The sequence below is a fragment of the Geotrypetes seraphini genome, chromosome 10, assembly GCF_902459505.1.
Source record: "Geotrypetes seraphini chromosome 10, aGeoSer1.1, whole genome shotgun sequence".
Lineage (NCBI taxonomy): Eukaryota > Metazoa > Chordata > Amphibia > Gymnophiona > Dermophiidae > Geotrypetes > Geotrypetes seraphini.
Window position 1 is genome coordinate 1,009,252 of NC_047093.1, and position 23,726 is coordinate 1,032,977.

General features: G+C 44.9%; 1 protein-coding gene across 4 annotated transcripts in view; it reads left to right on the forward strand.

The window, feature by feature from the left end:
- DUS1L (dihydrouridine synthase 1 like) overlaps positions 1–23,726 on the forward strand; it is a 65,638-nt gene that overhangs the window by 14,883 nt on the left and 27,029 nt on the right. For all 4 annotated transcript variants that reach the window (XM_033960328.1, XM_033960326.1, XM_033960329.1 and 1 more), the window contains exons 7-8: positions 92–195; positions 5,389–5,533. In XM_033960328.1, the coding sequence (XP_033816219.1) occupies positions 92–195; positions 5,389–5,533 (249 nt within the window). The remainder of the gene's footprint in view (positions 1–91; positions 196–5,388; positions 5,534–23,726) is intronic.

Genomic DNA, 23,726 nt, shown 5'->3' on the forward strand with positions numbered 1-23,726 from the left:
CAGTTCTAGAACGTTCATTATTTTTCTGGTTTTGCTTGATCATATCACCAGCACTAATTTAATGTTATGAAACTTCTTTTCATGCTTACAGGAATTCAGTCAGCATTCCTGTATTTGCAAATGGAAACATCCAGCATTTGGGTGATGTGGAACAGTGCTTTCGGGAGACTGGAGTACATGGTGTGATGAGTGCAGGTACAATGGTGCATTCTGGGAAGCTGGAGGAGATGATTTCTAAAACTAGAAAGATTAGAAGGAGAGAGACAAAGAGCTCACTCCAGTGCAAAGACCATAACAATTGAAGAACTGGGTTCAAAAACCTGTTAAGTACATTTTTCCAAAAATGGGTTCATACTAGAAACAGACTCCCTTAATAGATAGTATGAATTTGTACTAAAAAGCATTTGTAGGGTATATGAAACTCAGTGAAATAATTCTACATATGTTTACTAGAATGTTCATTAAAAGAAAACATCTTTTCATACTTTATAGGTTTTGAAACTAAGCTCTTGAATTATGAAAAGCTTTTAAATACTGGTAGATTTCTAGATAGGCCTGTGACCCGTAGAAGGAACTGCTCAAAAACAATATGCAATTTAACAACTTTGAATAATTTTCTGTCTTCTCCATTTCCAGATCATTTATAAATATGCTCAGAAGCACCATCCCACTACACATCCTTGTGGCACTCCACCATTCACCTTCCTTTATGTAGAGAATTGTCCATTTAATCCTCAATATCTCTTCTCTCTCCTACACCTCCCAGAGAACTCCGTTCCTTAGATAAGCTGCTCTTAGCTTTGCCCTTCACCTCCACTGCCAATTCTAGATTTCGTTCTTTCATCTAACCACCCCCTGTGCCTGGAATAAATTACCTGAGTTTGTCCGTCAAGCCCCTGCCTTTGTTTAAAGTAGTCAAAAAAATATAAATGGGGACAATGACCTCAATATTTTCAAAAGAATTGAGTGATTAAAGAAAGTATATCCGGTTCAATAAAATAATCACTCTTAGTCAGCTCAAGATGTAATGCTTCAAAGATATATCAACTACTGATGAAACTTATGCTCAGAGACTTGAAGGTAATAAACAGTTGATAGCAAAGCTGTTAAATTTTTGACATAATATGCCTCACAGGGATACCCGCAAGCTGAAAGATAAGTTTGCTATTTAAGTCTTCAATCATAAGTGCATATAGTAAATTATATAGCTTGTGAGGCATATTATGTCAAAAATTCAACAGCTTTGCTATCAACTAAAAATCTTTTGAATATGCGATGATTGGGTGGTGAGGCAGTAGTTTTGGGGGTTTTCCCCCGTTTATTGCCTTCAAGTCTCTGCGCATAAGTTTCATCAGTAGTTGATATATCTTTGAAACATTACATCTTATTGAACTTGTTTAAAAGCAGACTGAAAACCCACCTTTTTGATATAGCCTTCAATCCTTAACCCTACTCCTTTGCCCTCCTACACAGCCAGCTGATTAACCGTTCCTCCTTAACTTTATCCATGACATCCTGTTTGTCTGTTTAGATTGTAAGCTCTTTGAACAGGGACTGTTTTCTTCTTCTTTGTGACTCTGTATAGTGCTGCATACATCTTGTAGTGCTATAGAAATAATTAATAGTACTTTGGTTTCTGTTGGCCAGTTACCAGTCATAGTAGGGCATTGCCTCCTATCCCATGACTTCTTAATTTCCTCAGACAAAGTTTTCTGAAAATCTAGATACATTTTAACCACATTTTTGTGCCTCTAAAAAAAGTATAACTCCAATGTACACATACTCCATTCTTCTTTTTTAGATCCTCAGAGGGCTAGAGAACCCTTAGGGTTTATGTGAACCAAATCACAAAAACCCGATCATCGTCATAGGATCAATATTTTCCACCTTTTTTATGTATTTTAATAACTTTTGTTAATTTTTAAGCTGTAGCATACTTAACTTAATGTTAGCAGCCGATGTTTGGGAGTGCCTCTACCAACACGCACATGTTTCAAGAATACTTTTCATCAGGGTTGAGGCTCCCTTATTTAATCTAAAAACAAATACAAAAATATACGGTCTTAGCCAATGAGAATAACAAGAGTTTACTTTAAATGTATTGTCATCTTTGGTCAGTTCTCGTCTGTCCTTCCGGAGAGTTCCTCTCCTATCATAGAACTAGTTTCGGTTTGAAATTTTGGTTTGAAACCGAACTGACGACAGACGCCATCAGAACATGATATCTTATGGAGAGGAGCGGTTTCTTTGAAGCATGATAGTAAGTTACTATAATTTAAGCTATATATAATAAATGAGAAGTCCTGGTCAGCATATATAGAATATAAATTTAAAGTAAACTCTTGTTATTCTCATTGGCTAAGACCGTATATTTTTGTATTTGTTTTTAGATTAAATAAGGGAGCCTCAACCCTGATGAAAAGTATTCTTGAAACATGTGCGTGTTGGTAGAGGCACTCCCAAACATTGGCTGCTAACATTAAGTTAAGTATGCTACAGCTTAAAAATTAACAAAAGTTATTAAAATACATAAAAAAGGTGGAAAATATTGATCCTATGACGATGATCGGGTTTTTGTGATTTGGTTCACATAAACCCTAAGGGTTCTCTAGCCCTCTGAGGATCTAAAAAAGAAGAATGGAGTATGTGTACATTGGTGTTATAAATTAAAACCAGTCTATGAATAGCCTGTTATATCTATAAAAAAGTATAGCAGATTGGTGAGGCAAGATTGCTCTGAGGAGCAGTAAGAGAAAATAGTTTTCCATCTGGTTGAAGTCATCCAAGGGAGCCTGCACCTGAATGCTCAGCGGCTTATTTACAACAATCTTTTAGAGGTTTGTACTACGTGTACAGTATGTTCGTGTGCCTTCCTCCCTGCTACTGTCAACATGGGACCTAGTCAGTCTCAGATTTTCTTACAGCCCTCAGCTTGCATCTCAAGATTTTTGTTGCTGATTTTCTTGATCAAAAGTTTGCCTCTTTGACACATAAGTCCTGTTCCTGCCATGCAGGCCTGTGGTTCCCAGTAGAAGACCACTTTTTGAATTTTCTTTATCTTCTGTAACCCACAAGGCTTGCTTAGATCTTGAGCAATTGATCAGATAAATTTTCCACAATCAAGCCGTTTGTTTGCCGTGGCTATTTTTCCAGACATGTCCCAAAATAAAGCTTTAAGCAGTGTGCCTGGTATAACACCACCATATTTATCATGAATACTCATAATTGATGCCTGCAGTGCCCAGGACCCAGTCATGATTCCACTTCTTGTAAACTCTTTTCACAGATGTTCAGAAGGGCATCAGAGGTCATGAGAAAGAAAAGGATGTTTGGTGCTGATAAATCTGGTCTATCAATGTCTGCATCAAACACACTGGTCTCCGTGGCTCTGGAAGCTGCATCAGACACAAGAGATACAGCAACATAGAGAGTGTTTTGACCATCCTTGACATTGAGCATCAGTAGAGGTCATTCTTTGATCTCCTCCCAAGCAGGGGCGTAACTATGGGTGGACTGGGGTGTGCCTGTGCCCAATCAACAACAGTGCACACCTGAGGGCCACTATGGGATAAAACTCTGTGGCACTGCACCTCCCTCGCTTCAGCAGCTAGCCTGGAAACCTTCTCTCTGCCACAGCAGCATATCTACCTATTAGCTTCTGTCTCCTCTCTTACCCGTCTCCCCCCTGTAATTTCTCTCTCCTCTAGCCCCTCCCCCATGCAGCATCTCTCCCCACTCTTGCTGAGCAAGTCACTTAATCCTCCAGTGCCCACCGCTTTGAATATCAGTTTTGAAATGCCAAAGTGACAAAAAGGCAGTATACAAGTCCCCATTCCCTTTCCTTTCCCCTCCTTGCAGCATCTCTTCCTCCTTTCCTCCCTTCGTCCAACAATGCTCCCTCTCTTTCCTTGCTCCCTCCTATTGTCCAGCCTTTCCCTCCCCCCACCATGTCTATCTTCACAAGCTTTTTCAAAAGCTCTGATGACACGGGATAAAACTCCACAGCCTTGCTTCTCCCTCGCTCCTTCCCTTCAGCAGCTAGCTTCTTTGGGCTAGTGGCAGTGATTCCTAATTGCTGCCTGCAGCTGACCTAGAAACCTTCTCTCTGCCGCCGGGATGCTGATCGGCTGCTGCTGCTTTTGGGGGGGTGTTGTTGGGGGCTGCCGCTGCTTCTTCAAGGGTTGGAGGGAGGGAGTGGGGGGTTTGGGGTCAGGACCGACTGCCACTACTGCTTCAGGTACTGGAGGGAGGGGGAGGTTGTCATGTCAGAACTGGCTGCCGCTGCTGCTTTGGGGGCTGGAGGAAGAGAGGGGGGTTGTTGAGTCAGCATGGAGGCAATTTCTTTTTTTGCTGTTTGGTTGAGAGTGTCTGTTGGTTGAATACCAGATCACTGGGATTCTACTTGTAAATTGTGATCCCTGAGGTAAAACATCCAGTCTGCCCCAATAGTTACAGTCATTATAAATTCATGATTAAATGGAATCATCTTTTTACTTTGATATTCCTGGGCCATAGACCATCCAAGTCCACCCTTATTTATTTATTTCTTTGTTTGGTTTTATATCCCGTCCTCCCAGGAGAGCTCAGAACGGGTAACATGACAAACATGGCACAGTGTGACACAGCATGACAAGCATTGCATGACAACCATAGGATGGCATGAAGACCCCAAAAAGAGAGCCCAAGGGGACCTCAACGATGAGACAATCCAGGCACAAGAAAGGAGTTGTGAGGATGAGATGTCCATAATTCAGCCACGGGTGTAAAGTTTAAAGTTCACTTTATTGATAGTCATGGCTCAACAGACTCTTGACAAAGGCATTGATGCCGAAACACTGTCAGTGTCGAGTTTTTGAGTCCTCACAGTGCTACTATCAATAAAGTGAACTTTGAACTTTACACCTTTGGCTGAATTATTGACATCTCATCCTCACGACTCCTTTGTTGTGTGTTAAACCATAGGATGGCAGATAAGCAGAGCCTAGTCTTTTAGGGTCCAACTACTAGAGAAGGTCTAGAATAATTCATTGTGGCCATTTCAGCACTGAATTGTCATCCCGCATCAAAACAACCGTAAAGATTTGTCCCATTCTGTGTCTCTTCATAACTGGCAACTGAATCAGTTTTGAAAGATTGGAAAACTGCCAGATATACAGTACTTTGACCCCAGAGAATAGTAAAAGTAGGCTAGAAACAGAGGCAATGCCCGCTGTGAATTTTGCTGTTCTTATTTTGTGATTTTGGAAGAAGCCCTGATGCATTGCCCTCAAGCCAGAACAGTCTCTGCAATGACTGGAGGTCCAAAAAGAGGTTCTAATATTTGGGTGAAGCCCTAAGAAACACAGCTGTAAGGTGGGAAAATGTCTCTTCTTGTCTTCCTTCCTCCAGAGGGTAACCTTCATAACCCTGCCTTGTTTGAGGGACGGAGCCCTGCAGTTTGGGAAATGGCAGACGAATACCTGAGCATCATACAGCATCATCCCTGCCCTCTGTCCTATATCAGAGCACACCTCTTCAAGCTTTGGCATCACACGTGAGTATTTCTGTGAGGTTGTAAATTAGGGAACTATAATTATGAGATGCAGGATTCCACATTAGGAGTTACTGCCCAGGAAAAGGATCTAGGTGTTGTCATTGAGGATACACTGAAACGTCTGCTCAGTGTGTGGCTTTGGCTAAGAAAGCAAATAGAATGTTAGGAAAACAAAAATGAGAATGTTATAATACTCTTGTATCGCTCCATGGTGCAATTGCACCTCAAATACTGTATGCAATTCTGGTCACCACATCTCAAAATGATATACTGGAATTAGAAAAGGTTCAGAGAAGGGCAACGAAAATGATAAAGGGCCTGGGATGACTTCCCTATGAGGAACTGTTAGGGCTCTTCAGTTTGGAGAAGAGACGGCTCGGGGAGATATGATAGAGGTCTGTAAAATACTGAGTGGAGTGGATTAGCATGCCTCCTAATCCAAAAATACTGGAGAAACTATTTCTGCACTCAAGGTGTTATTAAACTCGGGAATTTATTGCCAGAAAATGTGGTGAAAGCAGGTAGTTTAGCAGAAAGAGAAACTGAAGGGGGCAGCAGATTCCTGGGAAAAGGAGGAGGTTTCAAAAGCTGTGATTGACATCTTTCTGCAGAGTTCCTTAAGGTTCAGCATACCATTCCTATCTCTTTTTAAGATGGACTAGTTTTTTTTCTAGGATAAGCAGAATAAAATCTGCTTTATTCTTTTGGGATATGACCTAATTGGCCACTGCTGGAAACAGGATACTGGGCTTGATGGACCTTCGGTCAGTCCCAGTATGAACAGCAGTGAATTCATGTTAATGGCTTCGGCCTGTGACTCACGCTTGGTCAGATAAATCCTGGCAGGGTCTATACCCCACACATGTTGAGTAGTTTTTTTAGGGGGGTTGGAAGAATTCCTTAACTGCTCTATATCACTGTGTTTTAAGTTTCTTTGCTACAGAAACTAGAACTCCTCCCATAGAAAAGCATTGGGCCATTTTCTTGGGTGTGGGGGAAGCAATTTATTTCTCTGTAATTTCAGATCCGATTCAGCCCATTTTTTAATTCATGTTTTTTTACTGGCTTTTCCCACATGCCAAATTTCATCCCATTTCATTACATTTTTAGAGATTTATTTTGCCCCCAGGAGGACAGACATTTTCAACAATTTTGTATAATTCTTTCCAATTTGTGTTAATTTTTTTTTTTCAATTGAACATACTCTGAAATTGCAGTGCCCTATGAAGCAGAGGAATGTTATATCAGTTTGTGCATTCACATCACATAGGTTTTTGTTGCACAGAGGAGTACATTTGTGTTTGAATTGCCTCCCTAGACCAAATGAGTAATGGGCTTAGATGCAGAAAATGCATTTGGATCTGTGGAGGGATCCTTCTCGCTTAATATGTTTATAAGATTTAAATTTTAGTCCAATTTTTCCAAGTTTTATTTAATCTTGATATACCACATTTTGCATGGTATCTGCACAGTTGAACTGGGGGAGAAGACTAGAAGGAGAGACCATAGGAGGGCAGAACTACAGTGATTGATAGGAGAAAAGGGGGGAAAAGATAGGCAAGGTAGTCCTGTATAATGAGGGGGGGAACACAATGTAAGCCCAAACGGCAGACCAATGATTGTAAAAAGAAATAGCTAGTATGTTTCACCAAAAGGCAAAACTATAGGGATTGAGGAATGGTAAACCTGATCGATTTTCTGAGAAGCAGATATCGTAGCTGGTTTTAAGAAAGGCTTGGACAATTTCCTGGAGGAAAAGTCCATAGTCTGTTATTGAGAAAGACATAAGGAAGAAGTAGGGAAGTCTGACTTCTGTGGTAAGCAAATGAATGGAAACGCTTTTAAAACAGAGAATAGTCACGTTTCTGGATTACAGGACCGGAGACAACATGGATTCACTAGAAGTAGATCTTGTTAGACAAATCTGATCAATTTCTTTGATTGGGTGACTAGGGAATTGGATAGAGGCAGTGTGCTAAATGTGGTTTATTTAGATTTTAGCAAAGCCTTTGACAATTCCATACAGGTGTCTAATAAATAAACTGAGTGCCCTCGAGATGGGCCCCTAAGTGATGGGCTGGGTCAGAAACTGGTTGAGTGGAAGATGATAGAGCAGTGATTTCAAACTCACGGCCCACCAGGTACTATTTTGAGGCCCTCGGTATGTTACCATTGTTCTGAAACATCATTGGCCGCCTCACTGCTGTAACCTCACGCAAGCGCTTTCCTGCGTCTGTACTCGATTGTGAGGTGGAGTTAGAGGACAATTGCGTACAGACCCAGGAAAGCGCTTGCATGATGTTACAGCAGTGAGGCGGTCAACGTTCCAGAACGTAAGGTAACCATTGGAGGCAGTGCAGCTTGTGTGTGTGTACATAATTTGGTGAACTTTGGCACCTCTCCCATGGCGGTTGGGTCAGAACTTTAGATCATTTACTTTACTATTGTCCTTTGATTCTGCAGTTTTGGAGGTCTATTTGGGATCAAGTAAATAACATGTTAGAGAATCTTATGAGAACCAAAAGTCAACTATCAACGAATAATAGCAAGCTTCTATTAGTGATGACAGGGGTTGCCATGCAGCTTATCTTAAGAAATTGGTAAAACTGGGATAGGTTGAACTACACATTCTGGTGGGAATTCCTGTGTTATACATATAAAATGGAGCGTTGAATTTTGTAGAGGTATGGGAGCCATTGACTAAATACTGTAAAGAGGAATAATTTAATTTATTTTATTTTATAAACAAGTAAATGTACACATCCTGGGAGGGTGGGGTAGGGAAGGGAATGGAATTTTATGATTTTATGAATGGTTTCATGAAGGTTTGAGTTATTTGTTTGCATATTAGCTGGGAGGGAGGGGGAAATTTCTTGGTTGCAGTAATATTTGAAAGTTTGCTGCACTTATTATACAATGTACATATATGTGATTCATTTGTAGTTTGAAAATCAATAAAGAATTAAAAAAAAAAAAGATGGCAGTTGTGTCTGGTGCTCGAGGAGGTGAGAGCTGAAGGTGGTTGCGGATGCGACCACTGGACACTTAAGGCACAAATCGGATATTGATTCTCCGCTCTACAAAAAAGCCTTGTCTCTTGCAGTTGATATTTTAGATTCCACTTTTTTCCCCATTAACGGTACTTGGTGTTCCGTATTCTCTGACTCTTCAATGTTCTTCTCATTGTATTTTGCTATTCGCTGGTTTTTCCAACCATTTCAATGTAACATGTTAAAATTATATGTAACTTATATATATCATTCTTCTTGCCAATTTGCACCATGTAATCACTGATCGCTCTGAGACCCCTTCTCTATCTGTATGTTGTAATTCGCTGACTGTACATTTATTCTTCTCTGTGAACCGCCTAAAAGTCGCAAGATTATGGCGGTATAGAAAAATAAAGTTGTTATTATTATTATTATAAATCACAATTTTGCATGAGGTTAAAGTCTTTATAGTTTATAAATCTTTCCTTAATTGCTTCTGATAATTTCAGCTATACATATAAACTATCTAAACTTCACTTTCTGCATGTTGCACTGCTTTCAGCTGTGTACAGCAGAAATTATCAAAAGCAATTAAGTAAAGATTTAAAAATTATAATGAGTTTTACCTCATGCAAAGTTGTCATTTCTTTAATAAGACATTAACTATTTTTTCTGCAGTCTTCCAAGTACCTACAAATCTAAAATGTAGTCCTGCAAAGGGTTTGAGTTTGAGACCACTGCGATAGAGGGTAGTGGTCAATGGAGATCGCTCTGAGGAAAGGGATGTTACCAGTGGTGTGCCTCAAAGTTCTGGTCTTGGGCCTGTTCTTTTTAACATTTTTATAAGCAATATTGCTGAAGGGCTATCAGGTAAGATTTACCTTTTTGTGAATGATCCCAAAATCTGCAATAGAGTAGACACTCTAGATGGTGTGAATAATGAAGAAAGACCAGAAGAAGCTTGAAGAATGGTCTGAAATTTGGCAGCTAAAATTTAATGCTAAGAAATGCAAGGTCATACATTTGGGTTGTAAAAACCTGGGGGAACAGTACAGTTTAGGGGGTGAAGAACTTATGTGCATGACAGAAGAGCGCGACTTGAGTGTGATTGTATGTGATGGTCTTCACCTGCAGCCCACACTGTGATTTCCTCATCTGCCGGTGGTCTGGTAGATTTGGTGTTGTGGACAGCTGGGGAGGCTGGAGATTCCCTTACTGCTGCAGCTTGGGCTACTGGTGGGATTGAGTTTAGCTTTGGTGACAGTTTAGCAATGGCCCTTCCCTCAATTTTGGTGGGAAGCGCGTCCATTTTGTCCATGGCCTCAGGTGACCTTCCTCATGTCTTAGAATGACAGGAACAGGTCTTCTGCTCCTGCTATGATTTCTGACTTGCCACCGGGGTTGTTTAGCCCTGATTTTGTGTTAGCCATGTGCAAGGCTTATTTGCAAGTGGCTGGGGGGTCCTGCTTCGGTTCCGGCGGTCTCAGGGTTGTCTGGGTTTTTTTCTCCTTCCATGGCCACCCCGATTCAGTCTCCTGCTATGGCAGCCTCAATCCAGCCCCCTCAGCCATTGTCCAAGTGGCCACAGGTGTCTTGGGACGAGGATTCTTTTCTGGCTGATCCGTTTTCACCGGATGAGGACTTGGATCTTGGAGAGGAACTTCCAGATCAGTTAGGGGGCCCTGATGTTTTGGATGGCTATTTTTCAGAGGCGCCGGTTGGCGAGGATGCATCAGTTGTGCGCATTTTTCATTGGGAAGAGTTGCAGGAGCTCATTCTTTAGGTGTCTTCAGTTTTAGACTTTGAAGAGTAAGCTATGGACCTCCCTCATGTGGTGGACTCTTTTCTTAGAGGGATCCGGTCAGCATCCCTCTCTTTCCCTATGCATCAGGATATTCAGGATATAGTGCACATTCAGTGGAAAGTTCCGAATGGTGCAATATTAGTTTTTTTCACTACCAGGACTGCTATGTAGATGAGTTTCCTCTGAGGGACAGAGAAGCCTTGCCATCCCCAGATTTAGAAAAGATGCAAAAAGAACCGAACAAAAGACCCAGCGTGGATAACTAAAGAAGTGAAGAAAGCGATAGGAGATAAGAAAAAATCATTCCGGATGTGGAAAAAGGACAAAACCGGGGAAAACTGGAAAGAGCACAGGAAGCATCAAAAAGAATGTCACCGAGTGGTTAGAAGAGCAAAAAGAGAATACGAAGAGAGGCTAGCCAGGGAAGCACAAAATTTCAAACCGTTCTTCAGATATGTTAAAGGGAAGCAGCTGGCAAGGGAGGAGGTGGGACCGCTGGATGAAGGAGATAGGAAGGGAGTGGTGAAGGAGGAAAAAGAAGTGGCGGCTAGACTAAACAGGTTCTTTTCGTCAGTATTTACAAAAGAGGACACATCCAACGTGCCGGAACCTGAAAAAATCTTCAAAGGAGATCAAGCAGAAAAATTAACATCCTTGGAGGTAAGCCTCGAAGATGTACTCAAGCAGATAAATAGATTAAAAACTGACAGGAGCAAGATGGCGGCGGCGGCATGACGCTGTGAGAGCTGGAGCTCCGTCTTGCCTTGCTTCTTACTAGCATATTTCCTACTAGCACATTTCCCTTTAAAATTCATTCTTAATATGCCTCATAGTAAGCGCAAGGGCATTCTCCGAGCAGACCCCGCCAAGCTTGGGCAATTGCAGATGGACCGGTTTCTCACGAGCTCACCGGTCGTTTTTGGTGGGGGGAACTTACCCGCTGTAGCACCGACGGATGGAGACGCCGGAGCCATGGGATTTGAAACATCACTCTCCCCCAAGCAGCCAGACTACCACCGAACCCGGCGCAGATCTGCGAGGAGCACGAGATTGCTGAGAACCTGAGTAGCTCGATGCTCTCTAGCGGTGGGGGTGACCACGCAGCCCAGGACGCCGAGTCAACATCGATCTTAGGAGCGGAGGGAACCGACTCCTCAGAAGTGACTTTGAACAACATTTGGAAAGTGCTTCAGAGGCTCGAAGCTGCAGCTACTAAATCAGCAAACGATACTTCTAAAGTTGTGAGTAAACTTGATGACTTATCTAATCTAGTTCAAAATAACCAGCAAGAAACAACAAGGAAATTTGACCAAATAAAGAAATATCTTCATTACAAGCTATATCTGCTAACATGGTTAAGGACAGAACTGTTATTCAGAACAAAATAGAGCAACTGGAAAACTTCAATAGAAGATTAAATTTAAGGGTATTAAATTTTCCTAAACTGTCTGTTTCTTCACCAATTGAAGTTTTCAAAAGATACCTTACAGAAAACCTTAAAATTCCTCAAGAATTGATTCCACCTATAAATAAGATATATTATCTTCCTAGAAGACCAGAAAATAATACTGACAAACAGTTGGATAAACCACAGGAATTGGATTTAAAAGATATTACTGGGATTTTAGAAACTTCACAGGAAGAGATTCAGTTCTGTGGTACTCTCCTAGTCTCATTGGTCTTTGAACAAGACTTAAATATGATTATGAAAACCTTTTTTCATTTCTCCCAAAATCATTTTTTGGGAGAAAAAATATGGATTTTTCCTGATGTTACAAAATCTACTCAGGAACGCAGGAAGTTATTTTTAAATATGAGAGAAGAAACAATAAAATTGGGAGCTACTTTCTTGTTAAGTTATCCCTGTAAGTGCTTGATTAGATATGCTGGAACTAAATATGTTTACTTGATGCCGGAGCAGCTCCGTAACTTCTTGGACACTACAAAGTTTACCTAAGTGTGATGGCTGTAATTTTATTTTATTAGACTGGTTTGAAACATGTTAAGCCTTTTTCCTTTTAATAGTTACATTGGTTGAGAACTCCTTTTCTCTGTAAAATCTTGCTTTTTTAGGAGGTTATTGTGGTCTAAGAAAGGATAACTTATTCACAACATTGAATTATTCTTACTTTTGTTACTTATGTTATTAAGAATCTCTGGATTATGTTGTGTAGCAAATGGATAATTTTCTTGTATGTATTTTCTCTGATTTACTGTAACAAGAGGATTCTTTTGTTAAAATTTTGAAATTTATAAATAAATACAGTGGTGCCTCACACAACGAACTTAATTGGTTCCAGGAGCAAGTTTGTTATGTGAAACGTTCGTTATGTGAAACGCGTTTTCCCATAGGAATACATGTAAAAAAAAATAATTCGTTCTGCAGCATAAAATATGCTAAGATGACATAAAAAAAGATAAATTTTTGGTTATTATTTTTATTTAGATACATCTAAAAACATAATTGTTTTTTAAAACAACACACATTTTTTAAATTTAAAGACAGACTAAGTAGAGTCTAATTTTACAGTGAGAGAGGGCAGAGTCTCAGCGGCAAAAACTGGGACTTAACTGTTCATTTTTTTTTTTTCTACCGTGTTTCCCCGATGATAAGGCAGGGCCATCAAATAAGACAGCCCCCCCTTTTTAGAAAAAAATGTAAAATAAGGCACCCCCCCCCCCCGCAAATAAGCCACCCACCGATACCTGCGCTTACCCGAATCGGGTGGTACGGTGGGTGACTCCGTGTGGTCCTTGGCACCCCCGACACGATCGGGGCAAGAGGGAGCTCAAGCCCTCTTGCCCCCCCGACTCCCCGACACGATCGGGGCAAGAGGGAGCCCAAGCCCTCTTGCCCCCCGACTCCCCGACACGATCGGGGCAAGAGGGAGCCCAAGCCCTCTTGCCCCCCCCCCGACTCCCCGACACGATCGGGGCAAGAGGGAGCCCAAGCCCTCTTGCCCCCCCCGACTCCCCGACACGATCGGGGCAAGAGGGAGCCCAAGCCCTCTTGCCCCCCGACTCCCCGACACGATCGGGGCAAGAGGGAGCCCAAGCCCTCTTGCCCCCCCGACTCCCCGACACGATCGGGGCAAGAGGGAGCCCAAGCCCTCTTGCCCCGCCGATTCCCCAACTCCCCGACAATATCGGGCCAGGAGGGAGCCCAAGTCCTCCTGGCCACGGCGACCCCCTAACCCCACCCTGCACTACATTACGGGCAGGAGGGATCCCAGGCCCTCCTGCCCTCGACGCAAACCCCCCCCCCCCCAACGACCGCCCCCCCCCCAAGAACCTCCGACCGCCCCCCAGCCGACCCGCGACCCCCCTGGCCGACCCCCACGACACCCCCAACCCCCTTCCCCGTACCTTTCTGTAGTTGGCCGGACAGACGGGAGCCAAACCCGCCTGTCCGGCAGGCAGCCAACGACGGAATGAGGCCGGATTGGCCCATCCGTCCCAAAGCTCCGCCTACTGGTGGGGCCTAAGGCGCCTGGGCCAATCAGAATAGGCCCGGGAGCCTTAGGTCCCTCCTGGGGGCAGGGCCTGAGGCACATGGTCGGGTTGGGCCCATGTGCCTCAGGCCCCGCCCCCAGGAGGGACCTAAGGCTCCCGGGCCTATTCTGATTGGCCCAGGCGCCTTAGGCCCCACCAGTAGGCGGAGCTTTGGGACGGATGGGCCAATCCGGCCTCATTCCGTCGTTGGCTGCCTGCCGGACAGGCGGGTTTGGCTCCCGTCTGTCCGGCCAACTACAGAAAGGTACGGGGAAGGGGGTTGGGGGTGTCGTGGGGGTCGGCCAGGGGGATCGCGTGTCGGCTGGGGGGCGGTCGGAGGTTCTTGGGGGGGGGGCGGTCGTTGGGGGGGGGGGGGGTTTGCGTCGAGGGCAGGAGGGCCTGGGATCCCTCCTGCCCGTAATGTAGTGCAGGGTGGGGTTAGGGGGTCGCCGTGGCCAGGAGGACTTGGGCTCCCTCCTGGCCCGATCGTGTCGGGGAGTCGGGGGGGCAAGAGGGCTTGGGCTCCCTCTTGCCCCGATCGTGTCGGGGAGTCGGGGGGGCAAGAGGGCTTGAGCTCCCTCTTGCCCCGATCGTGTCGGGGAGTCGGGGGGGCAAGAGGGCTTGGGCTCCCTCTTGCCCCGATCGTGTCGGGGAGTCGGGGGGGCAAGAGGGCTTGAGCTCCCTCTTGCCCCGATCGTGTCGGGGAGTCGGGGGGGCAAGAGGGCTTGGGCTCCCTCTTGCCCCGATCGTGTCGGGGAGTCGGGGGGGCAAGAGGGCTTGAGCTCCCTCTTGCCCCGATTGTGTCAGGGAGTCGGGGGGGCAAGAGGGCTTGGGCTCCCTCTTGCCCCGATCGTGTCGGGGAGTCGGGGGGGGCAAGAGGGCTTGGGCTCCCTCTTGCCCCGATCGTGTCGGGGAGTCGGGGGGGGGGGGGGCAAGAGGGAGCCAGGCGGAGAGAGGGCAGTTAAGCGCAGTGCCTGCGCGGAAGGATGCAGCTCGGGCGACTTCGTTGTGTGAAACGAAGTTCGTTGTACGAATCAAGACATAAAGTTCGTTGTGCGCAGCGTTCGCTGTGCGAGGCGTCCGTTATGCGAGGCACCACTGTAAATAAAAACTGACAAATCTCCAGGCCCGGATGGAATCCACTCTAGGGTATTGAAAGAACTAAAGGAAGAAGTAGCGGAATTACTACAGCAGGTTTGTAATCTATCCCTAAAAACAGGGGTGATCCCGGAGGATTGGAAGATAGCAAATGTTATACCCATCTTTAAAAAAGGATGCAGAGGTGACCCAGGGAACTACAGACCGGTAAGTCTGACCTCGGTCCTGGGGAAGATGGTGGAAGCGCTGATAAAAGACAGCATTGATGAGCATCTAGAAAGGAACAAACTGATGAAAACAAGCCAACATGGCTTCTGCAAGGGAAGATCGTGCCTAACGAATTTACTGCATTTCTTTGAAGGAATTAACAAACAAATGGACGAAGGGGCCCCCATAGACATCGTATTCTTGGATTTCCAAAAAGCCTTCGACAAGGTACCCCATGAACACCTACTACGGAAACTGAAAAACCATGGGGTGGAAGGAGACGTACATAGATGGATCAAAAATTGGTTGGCGGGCAGGAAGCAAAGGGTAGGAGTGAAGGATCACTTCTCGGACTGGAGAAGGGTCACGAGTGGTGTTCCGCAGGGGTCGGTACTCAGACCGCTGCTGTTCAATATATTTATTAATGACCTAGACACAGGGACGAAGTGCAAAGTTATAAAATTTGCAGATGACACAAAACTTTTTAGTGGGGTTAGGACTAAGGAGGATTGTGAAGATTTACAAAGGGACCTGAACAAGCTGGGAGAGTGGGCGAATAAATGGCAGATGAACTTTAATGTAGAGAAATGTAAAGTCTTACATGTAGGAGACAGAAACCCGATGTACAGCTATACGATGGGAGGGCTGGTAATGGGTGAAAGTAACCAAGAGAAGGACTTAGGGGTACTGGTGGACAAAACAATGAAGCTGTCCACACAGTATGCAGCGGCCTCTAAGAAGGCAAACAGAATGCTAGGTATTATCAAGAAAGGTATTACAACCAGAACAAAGGACATTATCCTGCCATTGTATCGGGCGATGGTGCGTCCGCATCTGGAGTACTGCGTCCAATATTGGTCGCCATACCTAAAGAAGGATATGGCGATGCTTGAGAGGGTTCAGAAAAGAGTAACGCGCTTTATAAAAGGTATGGAAAACCTTTCATATGCTGAAAGATAGAGAAACTGGGGCTCTTTTCCCTGGAAAGGAGGAGGCTTAGAGGAGACATGATACAAGATCATGAAGGGCATAGAGAAAGTGGAGAGGGACAGATTCTTCAAACTTTCGAAAACTACAAGAACGAGAGGGCATTCGGAAAAATTGAGAGGGGACAGATTCAGAACCAATGCTAGGAAGTTCTTCTTCACCCAAAGGGTGGTGGACACCTGGAATGCGCTTCCAGAGGGTGTGATAGGACAGAGTACGCTATTGGGTTTCAAGAAGGGATTAGATGATTTCCTGAAGGAAAAGAGGATAGAAGAGTATAGATAGAGGATTATTATACAGATCCTGGACCTGATGGGCCACCGCATGAGCGGACTGCTGGGCGCGATGGACCTCCAGTCTGACCCAGCAGAGGCACTGCTTATGTTCTTATCTTCTCCCAATAAGAGCATACCATAATCCCAGGGAATAGTGCGTTGCACAGATCTTCTCCAGGAAAGGAAGAACATGCAGCCACAATGCTGTGGTTGGGCACTCCAGGAAGTGATGAACCAGAGTCCCAGAAGAACGATGACACTTAGTGCAAATATCCCCCTGTGTTTCCTAGATATATATGCCCTATGCAGTATCTTAAATTGCATCTCCTGCTGCTCCGTAGAGCCACCCATGGCCTGAATATGACCGAACAAATAAAAAAAACTCTTACTGATCGCCCGGTAGATCCAAGTCCCCCCGCCACACAGAGGCAACTCTGTCAATAGGACCCAGAGACAAAGCCACCCGTAGCACTCGATACCAGGTAGAGAGTTTATTCATGGCAGGTGGTATCAAGAAAAATTGTGCATCCAGGGGACCACAGAGCCAAGCATCCCCCCATCTCTGCTGTAATGACATATAGTATTGGCGGACCTGCAGATAAGCCCACCCTACCTCCATCTCACACGTCTGTCAAGGTTTTACACCCCCTCTGCTCCCGGTCCCTAAACCAGGAAGGACCCATCCCTGGGATGAAGGCAAGATTACCACACAAAGGCAGCATCACTGATGCATCAGGTGTTTTCTGCTGCTTTCTCCTCCACCACTTCCACGCCAACTGAAACGGTTGCATGAGACACATTTTAGGGGATCCCTCCAGCACCACCGATATTTGCATATATAATAAAGCCAAAAAAGAATGCGGTGCACACCAGGAAGCGAACCACCCCCCAGGGGAGTACTTGAAATGACCTATCCACTCCTCATGAATAAACCAAAATAAAACCGCTACATTGTAAAGTCTGATATCCGGAAGATTCAACCCGCCCCGGGGTCTATCCAACACTAGCTTATTGTAGCTAATGTGAGCTCTTTTGTGGCACCATATAAACATAGATATAATGGAGCGAAAGGCCCACTCATCCCCAGCGGTGATCCAAATAGGGAGGGTCTGCAATGGGTACAAGAGCTTCGGCAACAGAACCATTTTGGTCAAGGCCACCTGACCCCACAATCCCAGCGGCAGCTACCTCCATCTGTTACATAGATCCTTGATTTGATCAATATGATGGTGAACATTATATTGATACATGAGGGTGAGATTGGGACTCAAATACACCCCAAGGTACTTCATTGACCCCCGAACAGGGGATATAGAAAGAGCCGAATGCCATGCCTCCCTGCCAGTGGTATCCAGGGGCAAATGCTCAGACTTTGCACAATTGACTCGCAGGCCAGAGATGTTGCCAAAGGAACATACCACCTCGAGCGCCCTGTTCAGGCCCATGTGGGGTCTATCTAAATAGAGCAGGATGTCTTCAGCAAAAAGATTAATATGACTCCCTATCTCCTATCTGAATTCCCTGGAGGTGAAAATCAGCCCTAAGCTTGACTGCCAAGAGTTCAAAGGCCAGCACGAAGAGAAGAGATGACAGGGGGCTGTCAGCATAGCTATTGCTAGCAATCAGCATTTTCAGTTAGAAACATAGAAACATAGAAATTGATGGCAGAAAAGGGCTGCGGCCCATCAAGTCTGCCTATACCAATGACCCACTCCCTGACTTTTACTCCCCTAGAGATCCCACGTGGATATCCCATTTTCTCTTAAAATCTGACACGTTGTTGGCCTCAATTACTTGCTGAGGTAGCTCGTTCCAATGATCGACCACCCTTTCGGTGAAGAAGTATTTCCTGGCATCACCATGAAATTTCCCTCCCTTGACTTTCAGCGAGTGCCCTCTAGTGACCGAGGGCCCTGTAAGACAGAAGATATCATCCTTCACCTCTATACGTCCCGTAATATACTTAAAGGTCTCAATCATGTCTCCCCTCTCTCTTCGTTCCTCCAGTGAGTACATCCGCAGTTTTTTTTAGCCTTTCTTCATACGTGAGATCCCTGAGCCCCAAGACCATCTTGGTAGCCGTTCGCTGAACCGACTCAATTCTCAGCACATCTTTCCGGTAGTGTGGTCTCCAGAATTGAACACAATACTCCAGATGAGGTCTTACCATGGATCTGTACAGCGGCATATTCCAGTGTTCCCTCTAAGCGGGCGGGTGTTGTGAGCAAACTTTTTTCACTGTGAGCTAAAAATATCGGGCGCCAGCAAGTTATGAGCCAAATAAATATGTTGTCAAAGTTGCTGATACATGAGGACGAGGTATTCAAAGGAATTTTAGGCCTACACGCTAAATTAAATAACGTTAAATAATATTTTTAAGAACACAGAAATTGTAGGGATGAAATGATATCTTAATACGTAAATGTTTTACAACAAATGTAGTTATGTCTGTTACATCCATATGTGTAAACTGTAAATTAAAAACAGTCCAGAAGACAATACGTTTGATGCTTTCAATTTCTAGACCAGTGTTTTTCAACCTTTTTTGGGCAAAGGCACACTTGTTTCATGAAAAAAATCACGAGGCACACCACCATTAGAAAATGTTAAAAAATTTAACTCTCTGCCTATATTGACTATATATAAAGTAATTCTCTTGAATAGGAATCAAATAAACACAAAGAAAGTATTTTATAATTACTTTATTATGAAATAAAAATTATAAAAATTATAAAATACTTTATTCAGTGCGAAACCTGGGCCTGTTTGGCTGAACACAAAGCTGATATTCTGGCTGGAATCGAAGAAAGACACACACGTAGCTCTTCGTCAACAGCTCTCAGTCTCTCTCTGTATTTGGTTTTTATAGCATACAAAAATAGACAAATATACCCTCCATCCTTTTTATTAAACCACAATAGCAGTTTTTAGCGCAGGGAGCTGCGCTGAATGCCCAGCACTGCTCTTGACGCTCATAGGCTCCCTGCGCTAAAAACCACTATTGCGGTTTAGTAAAAGGGGACCATATTGTAAAATATAGACAGCAGATATAAATTCAGAACTGTGCATAGTAAGTGAAGGGAAGTTTTCATCTCTGGGAATTTACCCAGTTAACTATTAAGTTATTTGGGCAAATTCCTTTGAAAACTGTGGTAATACTGCCTCCACTTTGCTAAATTTAAAATAAAATCATTTTTCCTACCTTGTCTGGTGATTTCTGGTTGCACTTTCTTCTTCTGACTGTGCATCCAATCTTTCTTCCCTTCTATCAGCCTGTATGCTTTCTCTCCTCCACACCTCATTCCCTCCCCCAACTTTTTCTTCCTCTCTCCCTGACCTTTCTTTCTTTTTTTCTGTTTCTCTTCTTTCCTTCTGTTTCCCTGCCTGCCCCCTTTCTTTCTTTCTCCCAGCCTCCTGTCCAGCAGTAACTCTCTTCCCTTCCTCCCCTCCCAGCAGCATCTCTCCGTCTCCCTCTCCAGTAGCAGCTGTCCCTTTTTTTTCCTTGCCCAGCAGCTTCCCAGATTCCTTTCCCTCCTCCCCTCCCAGAAGCATCTCTCCGTCTCCTTCTCCCTCTCCAGTAGCAGCTGTCCCTTTTTTTCCTAGCCCAGCAGCTTCCCAGATTCCTTTCCCTCCTCCCCTCCCAGAAGCATCTCTCCTTCTTCTCCCTCTCCAGTAGCAGATGTCCTTTTTTTTCCTGGCCCAGCAGCTTCCCAGATTCCTTTCCCTCCTCCCCTCCCAGAAGCATCTCTCCGTCTCCTTCTCCCTCTCCAGTAGCAGCTGTCCCTTTTTTTCCTAGCCCAGCAGCTTCCCAGATTCCTTTCCCTCCTCCCCTCCCAGATGCATCTCTCCTTCTCCTTCTCCCTCTCCAGTAGCAGCTGTCCCTTTTTTTTCCTGGCCCAGCAGCTTCCCAGATTCCTTTCCCTCCTCCCCTCCCAGAAGCATCTCTCCTTCTCCCTTTCCAGTAGCAGCTGTCCCTTTTTTCCCCTGCCCAGCAGCTTCCCAGACTGATAGTGGTTTTCTCCCCTCCCAGCAGCTCTTCTTACTTCCCAGCGCAGCGATTCACGAAGGCAGCCTCGGGTCCTTTGTTGTGTCGCGCCGCCTCTGAGGAAAGAGGAAGTTGCATCATCAGAGGCAGCCGCGACTCAGCAAAAGCCCCGAGGCTGCCTTCGTGAATCGCTGCGCTGGGAAGTAAAGGAGAGCTGCAGAGAGGGGAGAAAGCCACTGTCGGAGGCTCCCCAAGATCTCTCCGGCCCAGCGCACGCTTCCGATGCTGATCTTGCAGAAGTTCAAATGAGTCAATCTTGCCGGTCCTGCGCTGTGACGAGAAACTTGTGCGCTGCGACCTAATATTTTGTGCGCCAGCGCACGCCAGCACAGCTTAGCGGGAACACTGATTATGACTTCAGGTTTTCTGCTGACAAAACCCCTACGGATGCAGCCCAACATTTGTCTTGCCTTGGACATAACTAATGTTGGCATAACTAATGTCAGCAAAGGCCTATGGGAAATTATATCAATCTGACTCTGGCATGTGAATGCAGATAGACCCTGAGTGTAGGCAGACGGTTTCAAATAGCCCTGATTAAATCATGATTAGCTAAAAGGTGTTAATGTGTTAATATCTGATTAAGAGGGTACACCTGGACAATGGGTCCAGGTGCACAGATAATTAAAGTTAATCAGAAACTATTGTCAGAGACATACTGGAAATCACATATGACTGCAGCCTATTCTTATTCTGTCTAGCACAAGTTTACCAAGGAGGGGGAGGTTTAACTTCTATTGAAGCTCAATAGTTTTCTATATTCAGAATAAGATTCCAAACTATAAAAGCCTCCTCTCTGCAACACGCATCTTATCTTTTTTTCTCTCTCTCTCTGGCCGATCTCTGGAACCTGCAACTTAGACCATCACCCCATCCCCCTTTCTCTCTGGCTCTCCCTAGAACTTCAGACTCTCTCTCTTTGCCTCTGAACTCTAAGGCAGGGAAACTGCTTTGCTTTCTCCTTAATTGTAATACTTCTGAATATTGCTTTTCTGTAAGACTATTTCTGTAATATATTCTTTATGCTATCATTCTGGCTGTGCTTCTTATTTGAGTCTACTTCCTGGTGAATCTTCAGTGAGGGAACTGAACCTGGGACCTGATGTGTGTAAGGGCACCTCTCACATAACCCCTACACCTCACCTTGTGGGGGACCTGGCGTTTCAAACCTTACAGGGGCATCCCTGTCTGGTCCCCCGTACCCAGCAGGAAAGGATCGGTAAGTCCCCCATTGATCAACAAGTGAGCCTGCGGGCTAATATATAAACTACAAATCCATTCATGTATGCAGCCTACCATTCCATATTTCTGTAATACCCAAAAGAGGTATTGTCAGGATATACTAACAAAGGCCTTCTCCATGTCCAGGCCCACTATAGCTGATTTACTCCCGATCCCTTTCCTCGAGTGTAAGGCCATCAGGGCCCTGGTAAAGTTCATTGAGGCATACCGACCTGGAATAAAGCCCACCTGGTCTTCGTGGATTAAGAGTGGGAGAATGGTATTCAGATGTCGGGCCAGTATTGCCGCCAAGAGTTTGGCGTCTTGGTTAAGCAGGGAAATCTGGCGGTACGATCCCACCTGCGCTGGGTCCTTTCCTGGCAAAATCATGTGTGCCATATTCTGTTGTCCAAGACCCTGCCCCGAATGCATCGCATTATAAATGTCCCCCAGCGTGGTGGGAATCAAATCCGCCATGATCTTATAGTATTCGGGCCCGAATCCATCCGGGTCAGGCACTTTCGTGAGCTTTAACGCTTTGATACCAGCCTGGCTCTCTCCCGTTGTAACCGGGGTATTCAAGATGTCTAGATAATTCGCCCTCAATTGAGGCAGTGCAAGATTTTGGAAAAAGTCATTTCTGTCCCGCTCAGATGACTCATTGTGCGAATAGAGGGTCTCATAGAATTTAACAAATTGTTGTCGAATCTCCTCCTCCATCATGTAGAGAAATCCCCTGCTGTCCTAACATAAGAACTTAAGAAATGCCTTCACCGAATCAGACCTTAGGTCCATCTAGTCCAGCGACCCGCACACACGGAGGCTAAGCTAGGTGCCCCCTGATGAAGACCCTGTTTTACCCGTATCTCTCAAGGTGATTTGCAAAAAGGTGTGCATCCAACTTGCCCTTGAATCCCGGAATGGTGGTTTCCGTTACAACCTCCTCCGGGAGAGCATTCCAAGCGTCCACCACTTGTTGTGTGAAACAGAACTTCCTGACATTTGTCCTGGGCCTGTTGCCCCTCAATTTCAGTCCATGACCTCTTGTTCGAGTCACATTTGACAACGTGAATAACGGTGTTTCTTGCTCTATTTTGTAGAATCCTTTTATTATTTTAAAAGTCTCTATCATATCCCCTCGCAGTCTTCTCTTCCCCAGGGTGAACAAGCCCAGTTTTCCTGAGGCGTTCTTTGTAGCTCAAATTCTCCATACCCTTTACTAGCTTCGTGGCTCGCCTCTGCACCCTCTCCAGCAGGGTTATATCCTTCTTTAGGTAGGGAGACCAGTGTTGGATACAGTACTCCAAGTGTGGTCTGACCATTGCTCTGTAAAGCGGCATTATGACGTCCCCCGATCTATTTGTGATTCCCTTCTTTATCATGCCCAACATCCTGTTTGCTTTCTTTGCCGCCGCTGCGCATTGAGCTGACAGCTTCAGGGTCCTATCTATCAGTACTCCCAGGTCCCTTTCTTGTTCGCTCTTGCCCAATGTCACACCTAACATTTTATATTCATGTTCCTTATTTTTCCTGCCCAGGTGCATCACTTTGCATTTGTCTATATTAAACTTCATCTGCCACTTTTCCACTCACTTCTCTAGCCGGTTCAAATCTCTCTGGAGTTCTACGCTGTCCATGTGTGACCCAACTGTCCGACATAGTTTAGTGTCATCTGCAAACTTGATTATATTACTTGTTGTTTCCTCTTCCAGGTCATTTATGAAGATATTGAATAAGATGGGCCCAAGAACCAAGCCCTGGGGCACACCGCTTGTCACCTTTTCCCAGTCCGAGAACTTCCCATTTATGCTTACCCTCTGCAATCTCCAGCCATTTGCCTATCCATTTTAGTATATCCCCTTCTATTCCGTGGCTTTGTAGTTTCCTCAGAAGCCTAGCGTGTAGAACCTTGTCGAACACTTTCTGGAAGTCCAAGTATATTATGTCCACCAGGTCTCCGCTGTCCATATGTTTGCTCACCTTCTCAAAAAATTGGGATGGGCGCACTAGATTAGCCAGGAGACGTCCCGTCTTCCCACCCCACATATATAACTTATAATGTTGGAAATAAATA